Source organism: Lepisma saccharinum, chromosome 12, assembly GCF_977018435.1.
Source record: "Lepisma saccharinum chromosome 12, izLepSacc3.1, whole genome shotgun sequence".
NCBI lineage: Eukaryota > Metazoa > Arthropoda > Insecta > Zygentoma > Lepismatidae > Lepisma > Lepisma saccharinum.
Genome location: NC_139240.1, coordinates 71,142,170 through 71,169,737, shown reverse-complemented (window position 1 = coordinate 71,169,737; position 27,568 = coordinate 71,142,170). Strand labels below are relative to the sequence as shown.

General features: G+C 38.3%; 2 protein-coding genes across 2 annotated transcripts in view; one reads left to right on the top strand and one right to left on the bottom strand.

The window, feature by feature from the left end:
- Window positions 1-1,393: 1,393 nt before the first annotated feature.
- Secp43 (tRNA Selenocysteine associated protein) lies at window positions 1,394-16,274 on the bottom strand. The gene is made up of 6 exons (XM_083133042.1): window positions 16,130-16,274; window positions 11,277-11,477; window positions 9,446-9,602; window positions 7,283-7,451; window positions 2,523-2,689; window positions 1,394-1,684 (listed from the first exon to the last, which is right to left on the bottom strand). Exons 1-6 carry the CDS (start codon window positions 16,160-16,162, stop codon window positions 1,569-1,571), a joined length of 843 nt encoding a protein of 280 aa, XP_082989168.1. The 5' UTR covers window positions 16,163-16,274; the 3' UTR covers window positions 1,394-1,568.
- A 243-nt stretch (window positions 16,275-16,517) lies between these two features.
- LOC145996540 (cytoplasmic dynein 2 intermediate chain 2-like) overlaps window positions 16,518-27,568 on the top strand; it is a 51,877-nt gene continuing 40,826 nt past the window's right edge. Inside the window, exons 1-3 of the mRNA XM_083133041.1 lie at window positions 16,518-16,646; window positions 23,706-23,790; window positions 24,073-24,285. Coding sequence (XP_082989167.1) covers window positions 16,588-16,646; window positions 23,706-23,790; window positions 24,073-24,285 — 357 coding nt within the window. The 5' untranslated portion in view covers window positions 16,518-16,587. The remainder of the gene's footprint in view (window positions 16,647-23,705; window positions 23,791-24,072; window positions 24,286-27,568) is intronic.

Here is a 27,568-nt window from a genome sequence, read left to right as displayed (position 1 = left end):
CAAGAAGACAAATACCTAATTTTATCTAGTGTAAACTGAAACATTTCCTGGGGGGGGGGGGTCGAGCCACTTGATCCCCACCTTGGATACGCGCTATTAACAATAACAGGGTTATAGAACATTCTTCGTCTTGCCTCGACAATAATTTCTCCTTAAATTATCATCATAGGCCTATTATTCAAGAAGACAAATACCTAATTTTATCTAAACATTCTTCGTCTTGCCTCGATAATTGTATCTCTTTAAATTATCATCACATTATTCAAGAAGCCTAAATCCTAATTTTATGTAGTATAAACAGAAAAACATCCTACAGGGGGCTTGAGCCCCTTGATTACCACCTTGGATACGCACTATTAACAATAACAAGGATACAAAACATTCTCCGTATTGCCTCGATAATTATTTCTCTCCTTAAATTATCGTCACATTATCTTATTTCACACCACAAGAAACCAAAAACCTCATTTTATCTAGTGTAAAACGAAAACTTTCGGGGGGGGGGGGCTCGAGCCCTCTAAGACCTCTCCTTGGATACGTGCCTGGCTCAGTATACCATGGTTATGGTTATTCCGCGTGTTTTGAAGTTATATTGAGTCTGTAGTTGAATTTTGTTTCACGAAGAACGCTTCACTGTTAAGCGAACGGACTCCCTGCAGTCCTCTTCTGCAACGATGATGACGTCATGCGCCGGAAGGGAGAGTTTTCAGGATCGGCTTGCATCCACCTCTTTAGTCTTTACACCATGTGTGAGGCCCATAATGGCGGGCTCCTACCTGAGATTATATTCCACACATAAGTGTAAACAATATCCCATCCTTGGTCTTCAAGTCTGTGAAATCTCATTGGAAACTAATGATCACTAAAAATGTTATTCTAAGTTATAACCCCTTCATGACTTTTGGTCCACCCTGTATATGAATAATTAATGAAAAAATATTTTCCACCACAATCATTATATTGGACTTCAATATTTTATTGCATACAGCAATTGTGTAGAACAAAATATTATGTCAGACTCTTAAGAAAAGTAAAAATGTGTCTTGAGTTTAATATATTAAAGTGTTTCATTTGTTACACCTTGAAGCCCAATGTAGAGAATACTCTACACCTCATTCTGCGCACGCGCAACAAAAATTTCACACAAGGTTGATATTTTCCTTCAAGTTGGTGCTCAATTAATGTGCATAACGCAAATTTACTGAAAAAAGTAACCCCACAAACTCATGGGTCTCAGGAGGATAAATGGGTGTGTGTGTGTGTGTTTATATGCAGTCTACTGTTATATGTTTATTATTTGAATATAATATATGTAAGCTTTCCTGTAATTGGAGATTCTCTCTGTTGGAAGCAAACTAAATAAATCTTCAGTTAATTAAAACAATACTTTCTATTTAACAAATGGCATTTATTCAAATGAAAAATATACAAACAGACAACACATACAAGATTATCCTCATTACACTGTAAACAAAAACAGATTACTATCTTAAATGTCAAGGTACTTAAAACTATAATTGAGAACATCTGTTTCATATCTTAACCACTCGGTTCATCACAAATTAAATTCAATCTAAACCCTCGACAGCCAACCACCTGGATGACTCCAAAGCATCCCAGAAGTTGTAATCTCTCTCTGTCAGTTGTCTATTCACCTCTTCAACGTCTACTGGCGTATCATGTTCTGTAATGAGAATGCAATTAGTAACTCGAAGCTTTCCTGGCATCAAATGATGAAGAGGCTTTCTCTGGATATTAACCAGGTGATTTCCGGATAGGTTTCCAAGCTTTCGAGAGCTAACATCACTTTCAGGGATTGAAGCTTGGAAGCCTATCTGGAAATCACCTGGTTGATATCCAGAGAAAACCTCTTCATCATTAAGGGGTGACCTTCCATGTAGTAAATCATATTTAAGTATGGTTAATTGTACTTCATGACATCGGGTACATGTAAATATAACAATTTCTTACCCAAATACATTTATAATTCCATTCGTATCCCTAAATAATCTGCTAGCGGAATTCTGATCATTGAATGCACTAGCGACATCTCCCAGGTACTCTGTAAACTACTACAAATTTTTAATCTTACGCTACACGGTATACTCACACTATCTGTGATTCATTAAACAAATTAAATGGACCGCAATTATGTGGTGTACCCAAATTTTACCCACATAAGAGACTTTAGGTAAGTCCCTTCGTGTTTTCTTTGCTTAAACAAGCCCTATGATTCGTCATAATATTCTAAACAAAAAATGAAAAATCAGGTTGGTTACTATTACAGTAAGCTGGTAAATGACAGGTCCGTTGGTGTGCCAAATTTTATAGCTGGAATACTCAACCAGTTATCATTGTAAATTCAATATTGTTCACTTATTGATTCAAAGCATTTTATATATTTTATACATACACCTGTTTTGTAAATGTTCATACTTTTTTCTGAATTTTCGTGGCACGCCCTTTGAGAATCTCTGCTCTAGAGCAACAGGTAAGATAAAATCCTGAGTGAATATACTCACCAACCAGTTCCAAATCATCCTCGTCCTTTGTAGATGAATACGTCTGCGTGGCATCCAACATAAGATTCCAACCAGCCAGCTCCCCTGACTTAAAGGAACCTCTCGGCATCAATTGCCATGACTTGTAGCTTTCCCAATAAGGATAATACTTGTGGTATTCTGAATTGCTGAAATCACAAGCATGATTTTCAATTAATAATTTTATGGTTCGGTAAGAATTACAATTGCAATACATTTAAACAGTTCTTTCACTCATAAGCAAACAAGCTATTTTTGTCAGTTACAGAATAAGTAAAAAAAACTGACAGGCTCCTAAAAAGAAAATAATAGATCTGTTAAAAACCTCCTTGCTCAATTTTTAAAATGATACCGTTGTTCATTTTGTCCACGCTAGCTCACTTGGTAGAGCATCTGACTGCCACGTGGGAGACCCAGGTTCAGTTCCTGGGGTAGGTGATGTAAGTTTGGAATTTTTCCGGCTTTGTCCCTGCATAAAGTGGCTTTCTGGCTTGCTCACCCAGCCTGAAATTTTAAGTGCTAAAGGCAGCCAGGCATGATGCTGATCACATCATCTCAACTATGGCCTAGATCAAGAATATGTAGAGCTCCACCTGATTGATTTTTTGGGTTTTAAGTCAGGGTGGCTATTCACAGGGAATTCTGCGTGAATTATTGGCTCCGGGAATTATGCGTGAATTCTGCTTGAATTTTTCTCCGTAGACGTGAAAAATTGCAACTTTTATTAATCCAAATCCTATTGAATTTATACGTATTGATAAATGCCCTGAGGCGAGATTTTCAGTTGAGTTTTTATTTTTATCGAGGAAGGAAAATAGTGTTGTGTGAAATAAACAACAGAATTCTCTCGATCTGTTTACTTTGTTACTGGCCTCTGTAGAGCAATCTGACAGACGGAAGATTATTGCAAGACAAGAATTCTTGAAGATGATAAGGTAGATTTGATTTTGAAATTCTTACACAATTAACAATTTTTCGCAGGTTAGAATATATACCATAACATTTGTGTGACTTGTGTGTAGATGTATTTTCAGTCTGAGTATATGTGAAATGGTAAATGTAAACTAAGGACCTCAAATTAAATGTTTTAAATATACTGTTTAAATAAATTAAATTAGAATTTTTGGATACATTGGAATCACACAGACACTTCATATTCTTACTATATGTGTGTGCATATCAGTGGCACAACCACAGTGGGGCAGGGGGGCATTGCCCCCCTACCTTGAATGAAAATCAAATTCTAAGGAGGGTAAAGGGGTAAAGATTGATGGCCAAGGGCACCTGCAGAGGGCACAGAGGGGCAATTATCTCCCTCGATTTCAAATTTTATGCAAACAAAAATACATTTCATAAAAAATTTTCACTCTCTTCACTCGCAATGCCTGCTTTTCTTAGTCTCGTCAAGTTCAGAGCCGTAGCTAGGGAGCGGCAGGAGTCGGCCCTGGCCGCCGAACAATCTAAATTATAAAAGTTGTAAGAGAGAGAATGCCATGGCACCTCGTGAAATTATTTGCACCCTATTAAATCAATATTGTTTTCAGTTTGCAAAAACATGGACTAGGAATTACTTACGTGAAATTTAAAAGATTTCGTAATTCCGCGTTGCACAATTTAATGGTTCAATCCTATTAATTTCGAAGATCCACTGTCTTCATTCACAAAAGGGTACGGCGTTTGAAGCGGAGATGGTACCGCGTCAGAACATTGTTTGTTCCCGGGCGGCGGTGGTTGCGATTTTTCCCGTTCGGCAGCACTGGCGCGCGCATCTTGGTTTGCGTCGTCTGCTTCCTGTTGTCCGGTGGCGTTGCAAGTTGGGAGTTGGGGGGCTGGGCCGTGTTGCTCGGTAATGTGCCGTTCCTGTTCCCCGCGTGGCTGGAGGGGGGTCGAGTATGCGCATAGCATCTTTTCTTTTTCAGGTCTCCATGGTGGTTGCGGTAAACGCGGTTTAAAATTACTTACGTGAAATTTAAAAGATTTCGTAATTCCGCGTTGCACAATTTAATGGTTCAATCCTATTAATTTTGAAGATCCACTGTCTTCATTCACAAAAGGGTACGGCGTTTGAAGCGGAGATGGTACCTTGTTCGCTTCACACACAATATGATTGTTTTCTGTAATGCACTGTAAATTACCAGAGAGAGAAATAAGGCTTATCTTAATGGATTTTGTCTTAAATGCATGAACAATTGTTGGGAGGAGAAGGAGCGTGCTCATTTGAGAGACAATTTATATAATTTTTCCTGTTGGTTTGTTGAGGTGGATGAATTGATTATGTAATGAATATAAATAATAGACCTATATGCTGTACACACACACACACACACACACATATATATCGATGCCACCATCGATGTCACTTCCTACCACACCAACATACCCCACTCCCATGGCCTCCACTCCATAGAATTCTACCTCAATAGCAGACCCAAACCTCATAACCCCAGCACCAACTTCCTGACCCACCTAGCCCACCTTATCCTCACTTGCAACAATTTCACCTTTGAAAACCAAAATTTCCTACAGATCCAAGGTACAGCCATGGGTACCAGAATGGCCCCATCCTATGAAAACCTCTTCATGGGCAAACTTGAGCAAGAGTTCTTGGCTACCCAACCCCTCCTCTGGCTCCGCTTCATCGACGACATCTTCATGCTCTGGACAGATGGAGAACCATCCTTATCAGCTTTCCTGGACCAACTTAACCACTTGCGTTCCCTAAAATTCACCTGGACGCACTCTCCCAACCACATCACGTTCCTGGATGTGGACGTGCACATCGAGGGAGGACACCTGACTACCTCCATCCACATAAAACTCACCAACCACATGCAATACCTACATTTCTCCAGCTCCCACCCATTCCACACCAAAAAAAGGCCTTTCCATTATCTCTGGCCCTCAGGGGACAGCGCCTGAACACTTCATCCACCTCCCGCCAGAATTATAACCTCCTCCTACACCAGGTCCTGGTCAACCGTGGATATCCCTCCATCCTGGTCACCAAGCAAATATCGCAAGCTGCCTCACACACCACTACCACCAAGAAACCTGCTGCCACCAACCCACCTGCACTCATCACACAATATCATTCCCACCTCAACAAAATCAGGTACACACTACACTCTCTTCTCCCAATTCTCCACAGTGATCCTGAAACCAAAAGCATATTTTCCGACAAGCCCAGAGTGGTTTTCAAATGCCCCCCAACCTCCAAAACATCCTGGTCCACAACACTCCTTCACCACACAGCCAACACCCCCCCTGCCCATAAATGCAACCCCCCCAGGTGCAAGACCTGCCCCATCCTCATTACCTCTCACACCCTCCAGGTGTGGACAATGAAGTCCAGGTTGTGGGTGGAGCAGCGGTGGTTATTGATGTGGAGATTGAGGGCCGTTGATGTTTCCCCCAGGTAAAAATCACCACAGATGTTGCAGGTGAGGATGTAGATAAGGTTTGAGGCATGGCAGGTCCCTTTGGGATGGAGGGTAAATTTGCCAGTGGCCCTGTGCACCTGGAGGGTGTGAGAGGTAATGAGGATGGGGCAGGTCTTGCAGGTGTTGTACATCATCCCATGTGCCTTCATGGCATGTGACAGTCCTTAATGACTTAAAAAGAACTAAAACCATTCTAATATTAAAAGCTGAGGCTGTAAAGAGGCACACACCAGGACAACACAATTCCACAGAGGATTATGTACATGGCATTTGTCAGACCCGTTCTAGAATTCAGTTCTGTGACATGGAATTTTTCCTGCGGTGTTGGAAAAAGTGACATCATTGAGAATATACAAAATAAATGTCTTCCTATTTTTATTTTAGATTTAAACTGTTTAAATTCTTTTATAGTTAAGACTACATATTGAACAAGTTAAAAGTTGAATACCTTTCAGCTAGAAGAAATAGAAATGATATAAAATTCGTTGAAAACATTTTAGAAGGTTACTGCTCTGTCCCTACGCTTTTATCGAGAATATCTATACGAGCTACGCCGTATCGAGTACGCACTAAAGGGTCGTTATTGACAACATCTACAGATTATAACTATAATGAGTTTTTAAACTCCATAGTCAGTAGTTATAATGATTTCAATTCTATTTTAATCATTCATCAGGCCTATTATCATGCATACTTTAACGTATATATCATTTATATTTTATTGTACCTCTTATTGTATTTAGCATTTCTCTTGTAGTCACATCTTTATCATTCAATCTTGTATTATAAATTTATGATTTTTATGTATTTACATGTATACGTACTGTTGTACCAAAGCCAGCCAGCTGTTTTTCAGCAGGATAATACTAACATAAATAAAAATAAATTATCCTGGGCTTGGATCAAGGTGCCAGAGCCTTGTTACGAGGAAGTGAGGTTGACTGTTCGGTGCCTTCTCCTTACACCCCTCAAATAATGCTTAAAAATAATTTTACAGTAACAGACACAGAGTTCTGCTAGTTCCTCATCTCCTTCCAAACCTGAAGACAGTTTCAAATTTAAAATCATCCCAATTTATTTATTCGCAACAAATTACATGAAAAATTGATTTGGTTTCTTTTACTTTGCTTTTCTGCCACTTTTGACTAATCATGAGGATGATGTGAAGAACACCAATGTCCATCATGGGGTGCCGGGGAAAAAATTCTACCTCATCAGCTAGGACTGTATAGAGTTTTGAATTAGAATGTGATTTGTGTTATTTCATGAGAGTTTAAATAAGCAGTTTCATTCAGAACTTACCTCGTAAAAAAGTCCCTGTATGGCTTTGGTAGAAATGTGCTCACTCTCAACGTCTTGCTTCCAAGTCCTTTGAAAGCATTCATCTGTAAGATGCACATTTTCTGATCATCTTCGTGCCCAAAAACCACGAAACCACATCCCCTGTTGAAACCAGCATGGTCCATGATCACTGGAAATAAAAGTTATTCATTTTAGTGAGGTAAGCTTACGCTGGGTGGCTCAAGGTGAACCCAACCAAAGTACCTCACACAATTTTATGTACGAATAATTTTATTATCACTAGGGCTCGGAAGTTGAAGACCTATAAAAAGAACTAAAAATGTAAAAAAAGGATCTAAAAATGGAAAGAAGGACGTATAAATGTGATCCAAATTAATTAATAACTTCAGTTTTAATTACATATTTCATGAATAAAAAAAATACAAAATTCTGGTGGTATGGAAAACACAGTGCGAAAAAACTGAAAGCTTCAAAACAAGAGAAAGTTGTCACTTACAGTGCCACCTTCCAGACAAGTTACGGTTAAAGGACCTTGTACCGTACCTGCTTCAGTTGTCCAAAAATATTTTTCTCTCGTTTCAGGGATGGTTCAAATATAGGCTATTTATTTATTATTTTTTTTTTTTTATTTCTTTACTACAGAAAGGATGTATAAGATGTCATGAACTGATGATGATTCGAATTGAGAATGGCCAGTAAAAACGTAGTCGAAAGAAGGTGAAGTTGCAAAAAAAAAGCCATTAAGACCTAAAAAAAGGCTAAAAAAGGACCCATAAGTCAAAAAAAATGCCGAAAAAGGCAAAAAAAGGACAAAAAACACCTTTTTCTGGCCTACAATGACCCAAAATGAACATATATTATGTTGGGCCTCGTCTTCGGACACTAGGAAAAGAAAGGATTTTTCCTCAACTTTCGAGCCCTAATTATCACCCTGCGACTACCATGTACAGCAGGATGCATGGAATAGATTTATAAAAATGGCTGTAACTTCTAAATTACTGCATCTTTTTGAAAAATTTAAATTCTATAAACACGAATGATTAAAAGCGACGTCCAACAATTAAGGATTCAAGGGGGGGGGGGGGGGCTGCAGGTGCAAAGGCCCGAACTTCGAAATTTGCCTGAACCATGTAGTAGGATGCAGCCGCAATTAATATGTCATTTCCTGAAACCATATTGGAACAGTAAACTGATCACGAGTTAGAATATTGTTTCCTTCACCAGAACATACATCGAGGAAGGGATTAAGGCCTCTGCGGACACAAGACATAATAAGTCTGACTTTTACCTGTGGGGTTATCTCAAGCGCAGGGTTTGTGAAACTAATCCATGGACTGGCGCCAGAAGTCAAACAGCAGATTGAAATTATGTGTGGAGTATCGACCATGTGTCATCATTGGAGGTGTTACAGAACACGATTCTATGGACTCAACATTGCATAGAGGCTGGCAGAAACCACTCCTAGTACGTAACAAAACAGGTAAGTACAGTGGAACCCGGAATTATTATTATTTTAGCTTGGTCCCCTGAAAAAATGTAAAAACATCAGGAAAGGCAGCAGGTTGTTTGTTCGGTCAAGTTTGGTTTTTCATGGTCCACATTTTACATAGGTCACTCAATAGTTAGTTACACTAGCAGGAAAGAATAGCATATGGAGCATTGAGGACAGTTCTTGTATACATTGTTCAAAGAATTCACATTCACATTCCGAAAACCATTCTTGTGTTACAGTTTTAAGTTCCTCATCGAAATGATATCGCTGCTTCGCAAGTTCTTTCATAGGCCCAAAGAGATGAAAAACGCAGATCCCAAGGTCTGGGCTATGAATCAGTGCATTAACATGTTCAACATTGTCCCTCGTCATTCCAGATGACGACGGCCTTCTTGTTGGTATTCATCCTCAATTTCCGTATGCCATTCCGTGACCACCTGAGACGAAATTGCTTTATCATCGTACACTTCATGCAATTGCACTACTCCACCTTTTCAAGTTGCCCTCCTTGGTGAATGGCGTAGTTTCAAAATTTAATCCCAGTATTACAAGATACAATAATTCATGGTGTTTTTTTTTTTTAAAAAAACTTGAGTGACAAAGTTTTACCCCCCCCCCCCCCCTCAAAATGAGAAATATCATCACACTATATGAATCATTTAAATACTTGCCTTTTGCTGTCTTCAGGGATTGATATCTACAAGAAAATGCTTTATACAATGTGTTGTCATCAATGTCAGTGCTAAGGTCTCCAATCCACACAGGGTGCAATTTCTCTGGTGCATCGGGAACCTCAGGTCTTGACTGGCACAATTTGAACCTTGCAGGCTGAAATGTTAGATATAAATAAAATTTTAAAAAAATATTATATTATATATCTGATGCTACATCATTTATCACATACAATAGAACCCTGGTTTGATGATCCCAAAATATATATTTTTCACATTATAAGTTCTTTAGCCGCAGTCCACTGAAAAGTGTACAATCAAGATACCAACTACTATTGCCTAAGGAGACCAGATGTCCCATATTAGCCGGGACAGTCCCTTTTTTTGAGACTGTCAAGATTTTTTTTAAATGTAAAATGGGATGCCAAAATTTTCCTTTTTGTAACAACTACTTATAAGCATTAAACTACTGCAACAATATACCTTCTCTACTATAGAGAGGAGCATTTTCGACTACACAGTTTTGAGGTTGGCAACACTGTAAAACAAATGCATTGGGAGGGTGGTTTCTTCCTGCCTCGTGTACATTGTGACTTTGGATTTCAGTAGCAATGGACCGCTGGCCTCTACAGCAACGTATATTTTGTGTGGAGCAGTTCGTGTTGACGAAGTCAATTGTAGCGGTGCAGCGTGCATTCCGCAGGGAGTATGGTGATCAACAATGCCTTGGAGGAGTTCCTCACAGGAAAACAATCAATGAATGGTGGAAACAATGGCGTGAAGTTGGAAGTGTTCAAAATAACCGTATGGGAGAAAAAGAACAGTCAGAACACCAGAGAAGATTGAACGTGTGCACGTTGCTGTGGTTCGCAATTCTCGGCGTTCGGCAAGGAGTCATGCTCAGACATTACAAATAACACGTCGAAGCTTGCAAAGGACCTTGCATATGGATCTGAAGGCACGAATCAGAAAAGAGATTGCACACATTAATCCAGATTTTATTGCACGTGTCATGCGTAGCTTTCAAGACCATCTTGCACAATCTGTTGCCTGCCAGGGACGTCATTTGAAAGATGTTATTTTCGAGAAATAATTGTGTGCACATTGTTCATGTATACATTTTCTGTAATCCAAAGGTGCAATGTTTGTTCTAGAAATGAAAAATAAAAGTAAATGTAATCAGCAAATCATCTGTCTTCATTATAAAATAGGTAGTCGAAAATGCTCCACCCTGTATTAAAATAAACTATGACATAGTCAGTCATTCACATCTGACTACAGGACGGTTCATTAGAGGTCATTCACTGCGGTTATATGGGAGCATAAGAACCGATTGATGTGTACACTTTCGTCGCCCTGTGTGCTGGTAAGAAGAAACAGAACACAGCTAATGTGTAGTGTTTGCAGTGCATATCATGATATTATGTAAGTTATTTACACAGTATTTTGTGTATATATTCAATTAGTTTTCAAAGATAAGTATTTATAATGAAACCATTTTTATATTAAAGAGTATACATTCTGACAACCCATTTCCCTTCAGGAAAATATAAAAGATGTCCCATTTTGTTGTTTTAAAAATCCGGTCACCTTACTTTTCCTAGACTTTTCCAGGTATTTTCAAATAATTTACAAACCCTAAGAGTCTCCCTGATGGTCTAGTGATAACATCCCCCTTTTGCTTACTTTTCACGTCTGCATTATTTTTATTTATTTTTCTGTCTTAAAATCAGGATTCCACTGTATACTGCAAATCAGTTCAGTAAATGAAAAGACAAGCACATCAGTAACAGTTTTCAAACATACATGTGGTATTCATGAGGACACTTACTGGTTGAATATTTGGGATCATTTTAAAGTTCAGCTTCTGTTGAACAGATTTGGCAGCTTCTTCACTGTCGAATGTAACAAGTGCGTGCATTTCAGGCTCTCCCGTCTTCTTGTTTATTGGAATTGTCACTTCAAGCGGGCTCTCTCCCATCTTCTTGAAGGCTGCCATCACCTCTTCCTCATTGTCAAATTTGCAGTCAACCTTTAACGAAATCATACAATGCTAATATATTTCAATGAGATAAAAACAATGAAGGATCACTCACATGATATATGTGAAAAAGAATATAAAAAATGGATGCAAAACAAGATACAAGAAAGAGACGGCCTAAATCAATATTAGTGATGACAAAAACTTTCACATAGCAATGATTAAAATATAAACAAGTGGAACTGCATTTGCTATGAAACCCATGGGTACAAATCAGAGCCTAGCATATCCACATCCTGATGAATAAATCTATTATAATTTTTATTATATCATTAATCTCTTAATATGTGTAAACATACATTGGATTATCCTTATTTAAGAGAAATGCCATTTGGTGTAAATTTGTAATGGTTTCCAATTTAAATCATCAAATTTGAAATGCATTGCCTACACGATTCCATCAGCTACCAAGATACATTTATTTTAACAACTTGTGAAATTAATTAACCTTTATTAATATAATTAACAACATAGAAACTAATTTAAGAATTTTGAAGCATAGAAATACATTTCTTTAATTAGATAATGAAGACCTTACATACGAGGGCTGTAACAAAAGTAATACAAAAGTGGTCATAACCTCTTTATTAACTGATGTAGATCGTTCAAATTGTACATGTAGTTGGAATGACTCTTCTTCTATACAAACCAGCTACTCAACATAGTCTCCATTTAAAGCAATGCATTTGCGCCATCGCTGAACCCAACTCTAGAATCCTCTTTGAAAAAAGTCTGGCGTGCACTGTCCGACATCCACAGAATGTGTACAGAGACGACACCATTGACAAGAGCAATGTGCACAGGTGGATGAAGAAGTTTACACAAGGGGAAACCAGCACTGAAGACAAACCGCACAGTGGGAGACCATCAACTGTGACCACTGACACGAATCGTCAGCGAGTGGTTTAGTTGATTTCACATTATTCTCCTTGATTTCCTGCATTGCGGCCATACCATCAACAGCGAGCGGTACATTGAGACACTCCATAAGCTTAGAGAAGCCATTAGGAGGAAGAGACCGCACAAGAATCTGAAAGCGATCCACATTCACCATGACAACGTGTGACCACACGCCTCTTTGGCAAAAAATCAGGCGATCGGCAAAATGGGCTGGTCCGTGGTCCCCCATACACCGTACAGCCAGATCTGGCACCCTCAGACTTCTACTTGTTTAGTCCCATGAAGGACATTCTTTGGGGACAACGATTTGATGACACAGACGAGGCGAAAGTAGCTGTCAAGAAGTGGATGTCGGACAGTGCACACCGGACTTTCTTCAAAGAGAATTCTAGAGTTGGGTTCAACGATGGCGCAAATGTATCGCTTTAAATGGAGACTATGTTGAGTAGCTGGTTTGTATAGAGGAAGAGTCACTCTAACTACATGCGCAACTTGAACGATCTACATAAGTTAGTAAAGAGGTTATGACCACTTTTGCACTACTTTTGGTACGACCCACGTATATTTAACGAAACAGTAAGGTCTTAATTTATCCTGTATGATTCTTTGTAAGCAGCCATTCATTCACTGTCATCTTGCATAAAGATGTTATGTGGGTTAGGTCTTGGAATTAATATTCCTAGGTGGGTCAGGTTTAGGTGTATTAGCATTAAAATAATATTCCTAAATGCTTTAAACACCTGATGATGTAATATCTGCTTTTCAGCACTTTACCCCCTTCAAGCCCCGCATGAAAATGTGCCAAAGAAACTTGTGCCCAAGTTGATTGGAAACCAAGAACGCCTGTTCCCGTAAGCTACATTTCAAATCATAATTTGTCTGGTAACTAATAGGCCTACTTAGTAAAACTTTTAAGTGTGCTAATTAGTTTCTCCAAGCTTCGAAATTGCTTCCACAGTCATTTCCAGTATTCTAAAGCACTTCCTAAGACTCCTATGAAACTTGCCAAAAATCATTACACAATAAATAACTATTAAGCATCTGCTAAGACTTATGCCACATCAATTAATCGGTAATGGTTCCAATTGTTTTATGATTTCTCCTAGCACAAAGACTAATTATCGTAGAATTTTGAAAATCATTGTCACACGAAATTTTAACCTTCCTTAAAGTAATGAGCACTGTTTGGACTCAAAAAAAGAGTTATTTATGTTAAATGAAACAACTTAAAAATTACCTTACGCAAGCATGTGCACTTCCCATGGACAAGATATTTTCCGTCGACAAGAGACAGTAAATATCGTAGAAGCATGAGAATGAATGTAGAAGTAAATCGGAACCTTAGTAGAATGAATTTAGGCACTTTATGTTCATGCTAAGGGAACCAAACCTAACCTAACCACGATAGCATATATTGAACAAAATCATAAGTAATCGCTAAAACTCTGCAGTATGTGTTAACAGACGTACATCGAAATCGAACCATTAAAAATTGCAATCGTAGCATGATGAAATCACAATAAACAAAAGGAACTTGGGCCGCCGAGGTGATTGTAAAAGTAAGGAGAAAATAATTAGTGCACTTTAGAATTTCGCAAGGTATTATTTATTGGTGGAAAAAGATGTAAAAAAGTGATTGAGACTCGATGCGGAATATGTGTATCCAATAATTAGTTTGAAGTTATGCAATGAATGGACCTACAGATTTAAACTGGGTAACAGTATGGTATAGGGAAAACACATTTCTTCAAATTTACAGGAGAAACTACTTACGGAACTGAGTTTCTGTAGACTTTTGAAAGCTCGTGGAAGTGTTTTCTCCCTTCGTTCAACTTATTCGGCCAGTAAATCATGTATTTCTCGACTAATGTGTCTCCGATGCACAAAAGCTCTTGCCTCCATTACGTTCGACTACGTGAACCAAATGTTCTGTGCATTCAATGACTTAACCCCCGCCATTGTTTTTCTAGAACATGACAATTTTAACTATGTTTGCCTAACCTCACAGAACCTAACCTAACCTTGCATGCACGGTTCGTGGGGATACGCATGCATGGTTCATGGGGATTTTATGAATGGTTTGTGTATTTATGATTGGTTTGCGGGGCTATCCATGAATGGTGTGTGGGGCTACACGTGCATGGTTCGTGGGGCTATCCGTGCATGGTTCGTGGGGTTTTCGAACCTGGAAAAAAATACCAAATGAGTAACACGAAAGTAGGTATTTTTCGGTAAAGAAGGTTGCAACACTGCAAATCCACTCATCATCGACAACGCTGGTCAAGATTTCTCCACCATATTGTGTGCGAGAGGAACGAACAATAATTACTCGATATGTGGAAAATTGAAGCTATTTTCATAAAAAAAGCTAAATCCCACCTTAAACAATGTTTCGCAATGCATAATAGGGAAGTATGAATGTAAAAAATGACGAAATGAATGAGTTAAATGTGTTTTCAATATACCATACTGTTATGGGTAACAGTAGTATAAACCGGAGACGGATTTCTTAAAATTTACAGGAGAAAAGACGAGAAAGTACTTACGGAATTGCGTTCTTGGGGACTTTCTGAAGCCGGGGAAATTGTTTTTTTAGAATCGTGCAACGTATTTTGCCTGTAAATAAGGTATTTTTCGTCAATCATGCATCTCCGTTGTACGATAGCTTGTGCCACCATTACCGTCGACTACGTGAATCAAATGTTCCGTGCGTTCGGTTTGTAACCCCCTCACAGTGTAGCAACCACGCGGAAGTTTGACAAGATGACGTGTGAGCGGTTTTTTTTTTTCCAATGTAAGGTAAGACTAGTTTATGTAGTTTTTTTATTCCTTATTTTATAAGGAATTCAACAACGTAAATCCCAAAGCGAGCAAAAATTTCCTGAAGGAGTAAATCGAGAAAAACCGATGTTGTCCGGATATGCGCAATTGAACGTACTGAGGAATTTTTTAGATGATGAAGCACATATTTAGGGGTGAAATGAGTGCTAATGGAACCTAACCTAACAGGCCTAACCTAACCTCGTAGGCATACCTCGACCCCGTGAATGGATAGTGGGGCTATCGTGAACAGAAAGTGTAAAAAGAAAAAGGTACTTACCCGAAGAGATGCCGGGTGCCACACCACGATCGCGCACGCAAAGAAGCAATCACCATGCAGATAACGACGTAAAGTAGAGTCTAGCCTCAATTTTCGCTTAAAAACCTTTTGTGAATAGTTTGTGCGGCATTTATCGGTTCATAAGTTTGGAAACACTGCACATCAGCTGACGATACTGCATATCAGCTGACGATAGACAACGTGAGTCAAAATTTGCGCGCCGAATTAGCAACGACCAATAAATTATTATAATGTTAAAAATAACGCTATTTTCATGGGAAAAAAAGTGATCCCCAGCTTGAAAAATCTTCTGCTATGCATATGAGGTAAGTAGCAATGATTTTTATTTGAAAACAAACGAGTTTAATGTGTCTCCGGCTTACACTACTGGTACCCTGTTACGTTAAATTGCACCGAAAAACCACATCTTGCAAGCCGATACACAGTTTCTTTCCAAGAAAAACAGATATTTCATACGAATCCAAAGTGGACAGATGCATCATGCAATCCCAATGATAAAGATGGATAAAATACTTAGCAAAAGCTCGTCTTCTAAATAATTTTACAATCAGATGTTTATTAGTTTGTGTATTTTATTATGCGAATTCAGATGTTTACGATTGTAAATATATACAACACTTACAAATCCCATCCACAATTGATTTCCCTGGGCCATTTTCAAGCAATTTACTTAATTCTCGAAACACACCGGCAGCGACAACATAAACAAAGCGCAGCACAGATTATTTCCTGTAATCACAAAATATGAAACTTGTCATTAATGAGGAATTCTGCACGATAAGGAAGTACCGGACACCAGAAATGAACGTACTCGGCTACCCGCCAGTGTACCCCTCTACAAAAAAGAGGGTTGGTAGCCGCTTTCCTGCATCCCTCTGGCTACAGGCGCTGTACTCTGGCGCCGCAACCATCAATAGCGCATAGAACGTCATTTGTAACTTCCATCTCATGTAGGATTCCCGATTAAAGATACTGTAGTGTTTCGCATTTGTTTTTTCTATAATCTGTGGTTTGTGTTTGTTTCAGAGGTGTCTTGTTAAAAGTATACTTACAGTACAAAAAAATTGTAATGAGAATAAAATGTTCCAGGATGAGGCAGTAGACAATGTTGATTGTCCCTCTTATTGGAAAACCAATAGGTATTTAACATATAATTTGTTTTGAATTGATTTTATTTTTGTCGCGGTAACACTTTACTATACCTGAGACAGATTTCTTCAAATTTACAGGAGAAAGTACTTACGCAAATCATTTTCTGTAGCGTTGTTGATGTTCGGGAATGTAATTTTGATTCATTTTAATGCGAATGCATGTGGTTTTGTACGAAAATCTATTTCCGACGCGCTATTGCTGCTGCCGCCATTTGCTTCCTGCATGAGAGCACAATACGCTCTCGTATTGTCCGTATATGCTAAATTGAACGAAAGGAGTGCTAATGTAACCTAACCTACTAGGCATACCTCGTCCCCGTGATGGTTTGTGGGGCTATCGTGAATTTTTGGGCTAACGTCAATGGTTTTTCTGGCTCAAGGAACGATCAACGGTAAGCTATCGCCATGTTGTGTGTGGAAATAAACAAGAACAGTAAGTACTCGTAAATGTAAGAAATATACATTACTTTCCTAACAAATTCAATTATTTCACCTAAATAAGTGTTCTGGAATGCAGAATAGTACGTTAGCAATGTAAAAAAGTGCGAAAGAAATGATTCCCAGGTGTCTCAGGTCGCTTTTCTACCACTTTATTTTACCTAATCGCAACAATAAGAATGAGTGATGGTATGATGAAATTGATGAAGGGACACTTCGCAAAGAAACCCCATGCCCAGGGACCCCTGGCATCGTTACACGTTGTACTATAACAACTCCGTCACGGAGTTCAGCTTTTGAAGTAAATGATGAAAAAGGAGCGAATGTAGAATATAGAGAATGTCCCTAATTTCGTTAATATTTGGTATGCTAACTAAATTTGGCATTCTAATCACGAATCTGTTGTTAAAATGCTGCGGACATGTCTGGAAATTGTGAAAAAAGCTGATGTAAGTTGAATTTTTGGTAAGACACTACTTTACGTCCTTTTCCTAAGGAATACGTGTCATATATCGTTGGAAAGCTTATTGTATAAGGAATTCAACAACGTAAATCCCAAAGCAAGGAAATATTACCTGGAGGAGGAAATGGATAAAAACCGATGTCCGGAGATGCGTAATTGAACGTACTGAGGAAATTTTTCGATGATGAAGCACATATTTAGGGGTGAAATGAGTGCTAATGGAACCTAACCTAACCTCGTAGACATACCTCTTCCCCGTGAATGGTTCGTCGGGCTATCGTGAATGGTTCTTGGGGCTACCCATGCATGGTTTTTGGAGCTAACGTGAATGGTTTGTGGGGCTAACTTGAATGGTTCATGGGGCTACGTGTGAATGGTTAGTGGGGCTATTGTGAACAGAAAGTGTAAAAAGAAAAAGGTACTTACCTGAAGAGATGCTGGCTGTGTGCAAGCACGGTTTTGAACAATGCACTAAATTATTACTGGGGATAAACGTATTTTACACTATCTACAAGTTTTTGGAACCTGTTCTTCTCAATGCACCACGAACGCAAAGAAGCTATCACCACGCAGAACGGAAATGAGCAAAGCACATGCATTCCCATCGCGGACACAAAGACGAGCCTGCAGTGTTAACTCCCATTGGTTACCACCAAAAGGCAATAAGGATGTAGAGTAGAGTAGCCGAATTTTTTTTTTAAAAAAAGAAAGCTTTTTTGAGTTGTTTTACGAACAAAATTTTAACTATGCTTGCCTAACCTGACCTAACCTTGCCGGAAATGGTTCGTGGGGCTACCTATGAATTTTTAGATGCATCCGCGGCATTTTAACAACAGATTTGTGATTAGAAGGACAAATTCAGTTAGTATACCAGATATTAACGGCCGGTTCAAATCCGGGAACTTTTCTAACGGTGGAAGCGGCCCCGGCGCCCACCCAGCGTCGAATAACATGGGTACCTGGGGGAAACCCTGGGGGGTAAGGGCGGTCAGGGGCGGGATGCTGATCACATCACCCCCACTCACGACCGGATCAAGAAAGTGTGGGGCGTTACCCCCACACCCCCTATACGCTTTTTATGGCGTGGTGCTATGCACAGGGGAACACTTTACCTTTTTTTTACTTTTTTATACCAGATATTAACGTAATTAGAGACATTCTCTATATTCTTCATTCATATAAGAAAAAAGTATGCTCGCATTCAATCCACTATTGTCAGTTTAGTTTAGTTTATTTGCATCCAAGGACTACCGGTGTGTACAAATTACAGTACATGGTAATATAGGACATGTCAATACTTACATTACAGTACAATACTACATTAATAGATTTTACAAATACAAAATATATAGCCAAAAATTGTAAAAAATTGGGTCTTACTCAGGTATTATATCAAAATCACAAAAAAATATAACATGCGAAGATATAGAACATTGCAGCCTACTTCTAGGTGATACTAATTATCCACTTTCATTTGACATTTAATTTTACAAGAATAATATGTGATTATACTACATTATGTACATTTGTCTTATGTAAAAGTCACTTCCATGTATTCAGCTATAGAATAAAAACCATGCTTGAGAAGCATTGATTTTATCTTGTGCTTGAATATCATCAATTTTGGTTCTTTCCTCACATCTTGTGGTAGTTTATTGTAGAGATATATGGAAGAGTTTAAGGGACCTTTCTTACATAAGTTAAGGCGGCAGTGTTTTATGTGAAGTTTGTCTTTATTTCTTGTGTTTAGGCCATGTATTTCCTCATTTGTGGCAAAGTTGGAAATATTTTGCTTAACATAAATTAAGCATTCATAAATGTATATGCAGGGGAGAGTTAACACATTAAGTTTACGGAAAAGAGTTCTACATGAATAAGTTTTCTTTACTCCAGCTATGATTCTTATAGCTCTTTTTTGAAGCATAAAAAGGACATTGGAGTGGCCCTTGTTACCCCAAACCATAATCCCGTATCTTAGTAAAGCATCAAAGTTTGCCATATAAAGGCACTTTACAGTTTGGGTGCTTGAGATGTCTACCATTTCTCGAAGAGCATAGCACACACTACTTAATTTTGATTGTAGCGTGTTTATGTGTTCTGTATAGCTAAGGTGTTCATCCAGAATGATACCCAGAAATTTTGAATTTTTTTAGGCTCTAGTTGTGTATTCCCAGATATTAGATTGAGGCTTATTTGGTTTCTGGTTTGGATTGTAGAAAATGTAATGTAATTTGTTTTTTTGCTGTTGAGGAGTAGATTGTTATTTAAAAACCAGTCATCTAATTTGTTTAATACGTTATTAGCCTTAGATTGTAGAGCATCTTTGGAAGTGTGTGTTACTATAATATTTGTATCATCAGCATATAATATTGCATTTGCCTCAGGTATAACATTTGGTAAATCATTTATGTACATAAGAAACAAAAGAGGACCAAGAATACTTCCCTGAGGCACCCCACATGTTACACTTTTCATGGTGGAGTGTTGATGTGTTACGTATCCTTTTGCTGTGGTGTGAGCGATTTCTACAATTTGCTTTCTATTGGTAAGGTAAGATTGAAACCACTTTTGTGGTAGTCCACGGATACCAAGTTTTTGAAGTTTCCACAGCAATATCTCGTGATTTACAGAATCGAAAGCTTTTGATAGGTCACAAGAGACCCCTACCGTGTGATTACAATTATTCAGCGATTGTGTGACACATTCTACTAAGTCTGCTAATGCTGTTTTCGTGCTTCGTTCGGACCTAAAACCATTCTGCGACAAGCTTAAGATTGAGTGTTTACTACAGAAATTTTCTACTCTCATCATTATTGCATACTCAATAATTTTTGAGAAGACTGGGAGTTGCGAAATGGGCCTGTAATTTGATAAATCCTTTGGGTCATTTTTCTTCAGTAATGGTTTAACAAAAGCTATCTTTAGCCTGTCTGGGAAATACCCTGTTGAATGGAATTGTTTATTATATGTAGTAATGGTTGACATAGGGAACTATAACATTTCTTAATTAGGAATTCTGGTATTTCATCAATGCCGGAAGATCGTTTGTTTTTTATACGCCTGAAGATTATCTTTAATTCCTGTTCAGTAATGGGGGAAATGAACAAGGATTTGTCATTCACTGTTATGTGTGTAGAACATTCTTCTGGAGCAGCCATAAACCCATTCCTTCTATTTGGAACTGCATTTACAAAATACTCATTGAAAACATTCGCAACATTAGGGGGATGTTGGACTTCTTTTCCATTAATGCATATCACCATATTATTACGTAAAGATTGGTGTTTTGTTGATGCATTTCTTATAATTTCCCAAATTGTTTTACATTTATTGTTTGAATTATTGATGTTACGGTCATTATGATTAATTTTTGATTGGTGGAGTATATTTTTATATGTCATGTAGATAAACACCTCTGCTTTCTACTTCTCCATATAGACTTGCTGGTATCAGTTTTTTTTTTTTTTTTAATTCACATTTTCCCCATAAAGAAGTTGTATTTCAAGTTCAAAGTGAGTAATAGGTAATGGGTCTAGGTTCACACATTTTGTGTTGGACATTAGTTTTACATTTGAAACTCTCAGTATTCAGTTTTCACTTTCTGATGATTCGGCAATGTGACCTTCATCTCTAGCCCTCGAATTTTAAAAACCAAATTGAGTCTTTCGTGTAGTACAAATGAGTTAGTTTTAGTAAAGTTCTGCATGTGTGACAACCGGGAGAAGCAGAAGGACTGAGCAACCTCCTAAGGTGCTGATCCAATAATGAAATGGAAAAGGGTAATGTATATGGGAATAACCTCCCCCCCTCCCGTACATATACTCTGTGGAGCCACATTCCAATGTGAGCTCAATCACATTGTTTTTGTATCCGAAAAGGTGGTACAATATAGCACTTAAAACTAAAGTAGTCGCCGTCTTGGCAGCAGACTGCGTTAGGTGATCAACTTCCAATGTCACCACTGAAATACCTAATCAGTTTCATCAAATCATCACCCTATCTCACCATCATGATTAGCCAAATGTTGCAGAAAAGTGATGCTAAAGAACAACACACTATTTCACAGTTTGTTGTCAAACCTAATCCATTTAACTTCCTGTTGTGTCAAATTTGCATCAGTGTATACACTTGTTGCACAGGATAATTGAAGTTTAAAAAAATATATATTTGAGTTTCTGTGGTGTCCAGTGTCCCAGTGTAATATTGTTTTTTTTTTTTTTTCTGAATTGTATTATGGGTATTGGTAACACTTTACTATACCGGAGACGGATTTCTTCAAATTTACAGGAGAAAGTACTTACGCAAATCATTTTCTGTAGCGTTGTTGATGTTCGGGAATGTAGTTTTGATCCATTTTAATGCGAGTGCATGTGGTTTTCTACGAAAGTCTATTTCCAACACGCTATTGCTGCTGCCGCCATTTGCTTTCTGCACGAGAGCACAATACATGCTATTGCTGCTGCTACAACATGATGTGTCGAGGATGCGTCGTGAAGTTGTTGCCGGATGTGGAAGATGCCGTGGAATTTGTAATTCCGATGTTGTCCGTATATGCTAAATTGAACGAAAGGAGTGCTAATGGAACCTAACCTAACAGGCCTAACCTAACCTAGTAGGCATACCTCGTCCCCGTGATGGTTCGTGGGGCTATCGTATGTAAGAAATAGACATTATTTTCGTTAGAAATCCATTATTTCACCTAAAGAAATTTTCTGCAACGGAGAATAGTACGTTATCAATGTAAAAAATTGCGAAATAAATCATTGATAGGTGTCTCCGGTATAGTATTTTCTGTATACAGTTTTTGTACCACTCTGCAGCATGAGCATAATTGTATTAAGATTGTTGGATAATGGTTCCAAATATTTAATGATTTTTCGCAAGCATTTGGAAGTGCTTTAGAATATTGTAAACAATTGTGTAAGGAAGCTTGGAGAAACTAATGAGCACAGTTCAAAGAATCACTAAGTGTTATTTACCAGAGAAATTTTGATTTGAAAAGTAGCTTGCGGGAACAGCCATTCTTGGTTTACAATTTTCTCAGACACGCAGTGCGGCACATTTTCGTGTGATGTTCAAAGGGAATTTCGTGCTTGAGATCAGATATTGCGTGATCAGGTGTTGGAACCATTTAGGCACGTTATTTTAATGCTAAGAGCCTAAACCTAACCTGCCTAACCAAACAACAAGAGTATTTACGTGTACAACACCTCTTCACACTCCACTCACGTGATGTAGATCCAACAGCAGTCCATATCCAAGAAAACATTAAACGGCTGCTCGCAAACAAAGAATCATATCGCTATAAAGAAGGGAGAAATTGTTCTCCAGAAAACACACAATAAGTAATCACTAAAACTCTGAAGTATGTGTTAACAGGCATAAATAGAAATCGAACCATGTAAAAATTGTGTGTGTACCATGATTAGTTCGAAATAAAACAAACAAAACTTTGGCGCTGTATTGTAATCTATCAAGCATCTTCAGTTACAAGTAGTAATAATACAAAAACACCTGTGAACATTGGCATCCCCAGAATCTATTAAGATTATTTGGGGGAACAGTCAATTAAAATCCATGTCCTTTGCTAAATTTTGTTCTAAGAAATTACATCAGCGAGACATTGTAGGATTACATAACACACTGTTTGTGCTTAAATTTATTTAATTAATAAATTATTTGGATTTATTTTCAATATGGAACTAAAATTTATCAAAACACACAATGGTGCTGCATCTTAGTTAGAAATAATTTTCAATAATATTCTTTGTGCATGGTTGTAGGATTATAAGACCTGTATGTTTTTTCATTTTGAAAATAAAAATGACACTTTTTTTTACTCCTCCCAACATACTGGTAAAATAAACTTACGTACGTTTTGGGACTCCCCATTGTATTTGCATTTACATATTGATGCTGATCCTGAGAAGAAATTTATGTTCCAAGTGTTTTCTGCAGGTCGTTAAAAGCATGTGAGCATGAGTAGGTCATAAACAAGAATTACCTGTCTGCAGAAACACTTTTCTCTTTTTTTTTTTTTTTTTGTGTGTTTTTAAGTTAGATACAACAGCAAGTACGATGGATGAAATGTGTTACATGGTACTGAATTGGTTGTGAGATAATGACTAATTATGCTTTTCTTTCAGAGAAACAGGTGAAGGGGGGAGCCAGACTGAAGAGTGCCAACTGAGTGAGGAGGGTGTGCAGTCAGCAGTCAACACAGATGCAGGGGTAAAGTATCAAAGGTTTTTGTTCATTTCGTCACAGGAACCTCAGTAAAGTTTATATCGATACTTTATCGGTATCGGCCAAAATTTCATATTGTCCCATCCCTGTCAGTAAATAACAATCCATTAAAAAACAGATTTTTTGTTTTGCAACTGAACTGTATTGAAAATTTGGTCTAAATACCAGCAAGGTACAAGTGGCATTTTTTATTTTTTTATTCATTTTCTATGCACTTGAAAATAATCTTGTTGTTATGGTTGATGAATTGTTTCTGCCTCTTTCCAGACTCAGACCGACCCAGACAAGAAATTAGGCAATGTTCAGCCAGAGTTTGATGTTGGAAGATTGGCCAGCTTTCTCGAACGAGTGACACCTGGTGTCATGAAGGAACTGGATAAGGCTAAGCGCAGCAGAGCATTTGATGATGTTGCTGCATTAGACGAAGCAGAGGATGCTGTGGCTAAAGATTTATATAAACTACACCCTGCAGGTCTCAAGGTACTTCTATTAAATCTGTTAATTTAAAGAAGAAGAAATAAACTGTTCTCTTAAATTGAAGTAGTATTTTTACATTAATTAATTATTTATTTTTGTGGTGCTGATTTCAAATATGCTATTTGTTTTTCTACAGTCTTGATGTTTACAAGATATATATTTAGATATTATATCCATTTTCATGACACATTAAGTTACATTAAGTAAGGCAACTGAAGGCTCTAAGGAATTGGTCTCTGTTATGTCTCTCATTAGTCATGTGAGTGATATCATTTAATCTTGAGGTGCACTCTTGCGTAGCAGTGGTCCATCAAGGTGAACTCTGCAATGATTTTTCTGTACCAGTCATACTGCTCGCATTGCAATTTAAACCATTAACAGAACATTTGCATGAGGCGTATTCTTCATGTTTATTTATTTATTTCACCTATAACAGAGCTTTTGCTCCAGTTACAATAGGCTTACATATATATATATTTTAAACAATTAAAAAATTATAATTCCAACAATACAAAACAAAAGAAGAAGAAGGAGAGCAAAGCAAAACTACAATAATCGTTTCATAAAGAACACCAACACAAGTATTCTAGAGAACATAAATCCAAAAATGATATTCGCTGAGGTAGAAGAAGATACATATCTATATATGTAAATACTCATATACAAGGGTTGGAACTTAAATAGTGGCAACACTGCTGTCGAGACACTATGCAATGGAATGTAGTAGTGGCGCTGATAGCACACGTTGTTGACATACCTACCTTACCTCCAAGCAAATGGACTCGCCCGTCTCACGTCACAGGCAGGCGCACAAGCGAGGGAAACACAGTCACTTTTGAGCGAGCGGTCTAACGTGAAGGTCACTATGTTTTCCAAACAGGAAAAATGGAGTTGGATCAAGATTGAATGTGCCAGAGGTCGTACAGCACGACAGTGTCATCAAGGGCTTAAAGAGGTGTGCGGGGAATCTGCATTGCCGTACAGAACAGTGGCACGGTGGGTAAAAGCCTTCAACGAAGGTCGGCAAACTGTGGCAGACATGCATCGGGCAGGTCGTCCTAGCGTCTCTGAAGAAGAAGTGCAAGCTGTTGCCACGTTAGTGGACAGTGATCAAAGCATGACGATTCGTGAGCTCGCCCACGAAAATTCGGATTAGCGCATACGACTGTGCTTCGCATCCTGAAGGAACGCCTGGGCATGCGCAAAATTACATCACGATGGGTTCCGCATGAGTTGACGGAAATTCAGAAATGGATGCATTACGACGCTGCTCAGATGCACTTGGAGCGCTATGAGCGCGAAGGTGAGTCTTTCTTACGCCGTATCGTAACATTGGATGAGACATGGGCCAGATCTTACGAGCCAACACTGAAACGCCAATCCAACGAATGGCGTCATTATGGGTCGCCGCAAAAGTCGAAAGTACGTCAGAGCCCCAGTGTGGTGAAAGTTATGGTGATTCTCTTGTACGACTGTGATGGTGTTATCCTAACGCATTACGTTCCTCCACGGCAGACTGTCAATGCCCAGTATTACTGTTCACTTTTGGAGCATCAACTGCGACCAGCTTTGCGAAAGAAGCGGCGACACTTTCTGCGCAACCCACCCATCATTTTGCACGACAATGCACGGGCGAATACAGCGCAAGTTGTGGCTGCTCTGTTCGGTCGATGGGACTGGGAAGTACTGTACCATCCACCATACTTCCCGGACTTAAGTCCTTGTGACTTTGATTTGATTCCGAAGATGAAGGAACCACTTCGTGGCATTCGCTTCAGAACTGTTCCAGAGATTCAACAGGCAGTAGACCGCTCCATTCGCACCATCAACAGAACAGGCTCTGCTAACGGTATACTACGCCTTCCACATCGCTGGCAACGGGTTCTACACAACGCTGGTGACTACTTGAAGGACAGTAACAGGTACAAACATGTAACTCTTGTGTATTGGTTGTGAATAAATAGTTACCACTAATTAAGTTCCAACCCTCGTATAAACAAATATACACACATACAGGTATAATTGTATTTACAAACATACCCATGTACACAGAAAACATCTATAATGTTATCGTGTTTATCGCCGGTAAACCAACTTTTCACCTATATTTTTTATAGTTTTATACATTAACGAAATCGCTCATTTATATGATGCAAACTATTAAAATAAGCTTTTAAACCTGAATTTAAGTAAATTTATTGAAGAAACTTAAAGATTGGTTTATGTACATCGCTGCCAAAGAGAAATTGCTAGCACATAAAAATTTGTTTGTAAAAACTTTCATTATGGAGGAGTGTCTCTTGCATCCTGCTTCAAGACAAAAACAAAGGCTATTGTATTGTATCGGGTGAGGCCAGGTTGGCTCAGTAGCTCAGTGGTTAGAGCAATGGCACGGTATGCCAGAGACCCAGGTTAGAGTCCTGGTCGAGCCTGCATTTTTGCTGAAAATTTCTATGTAAAAACAAAGGTGTATCTTTCTTAAACACTTGTAGCCATTATGGCTACAGGAAAGCAAATGCAGTAATGTTAGACATAGTTCCAAGATATTTTGGTACATCTTCCTTGAAACAGTAAAGGGTCATTCCAGCGTTGCATGTATGACATTCACATATACAATGTAAGGTTCTAAACATGCGATAGGATTAAAATATCTGTAATGAACTGATTTCATAGAATTATGAAGTACTTTGTGGTGTCTGCTAACAAGTCAAAACACTTGGGTAACCTGAATGCATGAAAAGCATTAACGAAAGTATGTTACGTGTGTGATGCTTTAAAAATGTAGGAAACTTGGATTTCATTTGTCTGTGAAGCATATAGGCTACAGATGGCAATATTTTTGTTGGTGAAATTTACAAATTATATGCATTCACAAACGTTTAAACCATAATAGAGTTAAAAACAATAATAATTTCCAGATTAATTCATTTTTTTTTATTTAATAGGAGTAGGACCACTTTCCACAGAATACCCAAGTAGCACTTGTACCAAGGAATTAGCCAGATGTGTCCTCCGTGATTGACTGCTTCCTTGCCTCTCTCTCCTCCTTTTCCATAACATTCTTTTCATCATTCATTTCTTGCAGACTAACGAGGTGCTGGTGCTTGGAACAATCCTTTGTGGGTTTGTGTGTTGTCCATGTGTGTGCCGAGTTTCCCTTACAGCCTCGGCTTTCATCAGTGGCATTGTGATTTTAGTTTTTGAATGTGTTTTGTTAGGATTTTGGTTTTCACAATAGGGTACGGACATCAATCTTCTGCTGTGTTGTATATATTACCTAGTCATG

What these genes read in the sequence shown, in the direction of transcription:
- Secp43 (XM_083133042.1), bottom strand. Translation starts at nt 16,162, where the DNA reads ATGGCCCAGGGAAATCAATTGTGGATGGGATTT. An exon ending in ATCAATTGTGGATGGGATTT is followed by an intron (nt 11,478 to 16,129) that starts GTAAGTGTTGTA and finishes ATTTCGTTAAAG; the next exon opens with GTTGACTGCAAATTTGACAA. An exon ending in ATCCCTGAAGACAGCAAAAG is followed by an intron (nt 7,452 to 9,445) that starts GCAAGTATTTAA and finishes TTTTATTTCCAG; the next exon opens with TGATCATGGACCATGCTGGT.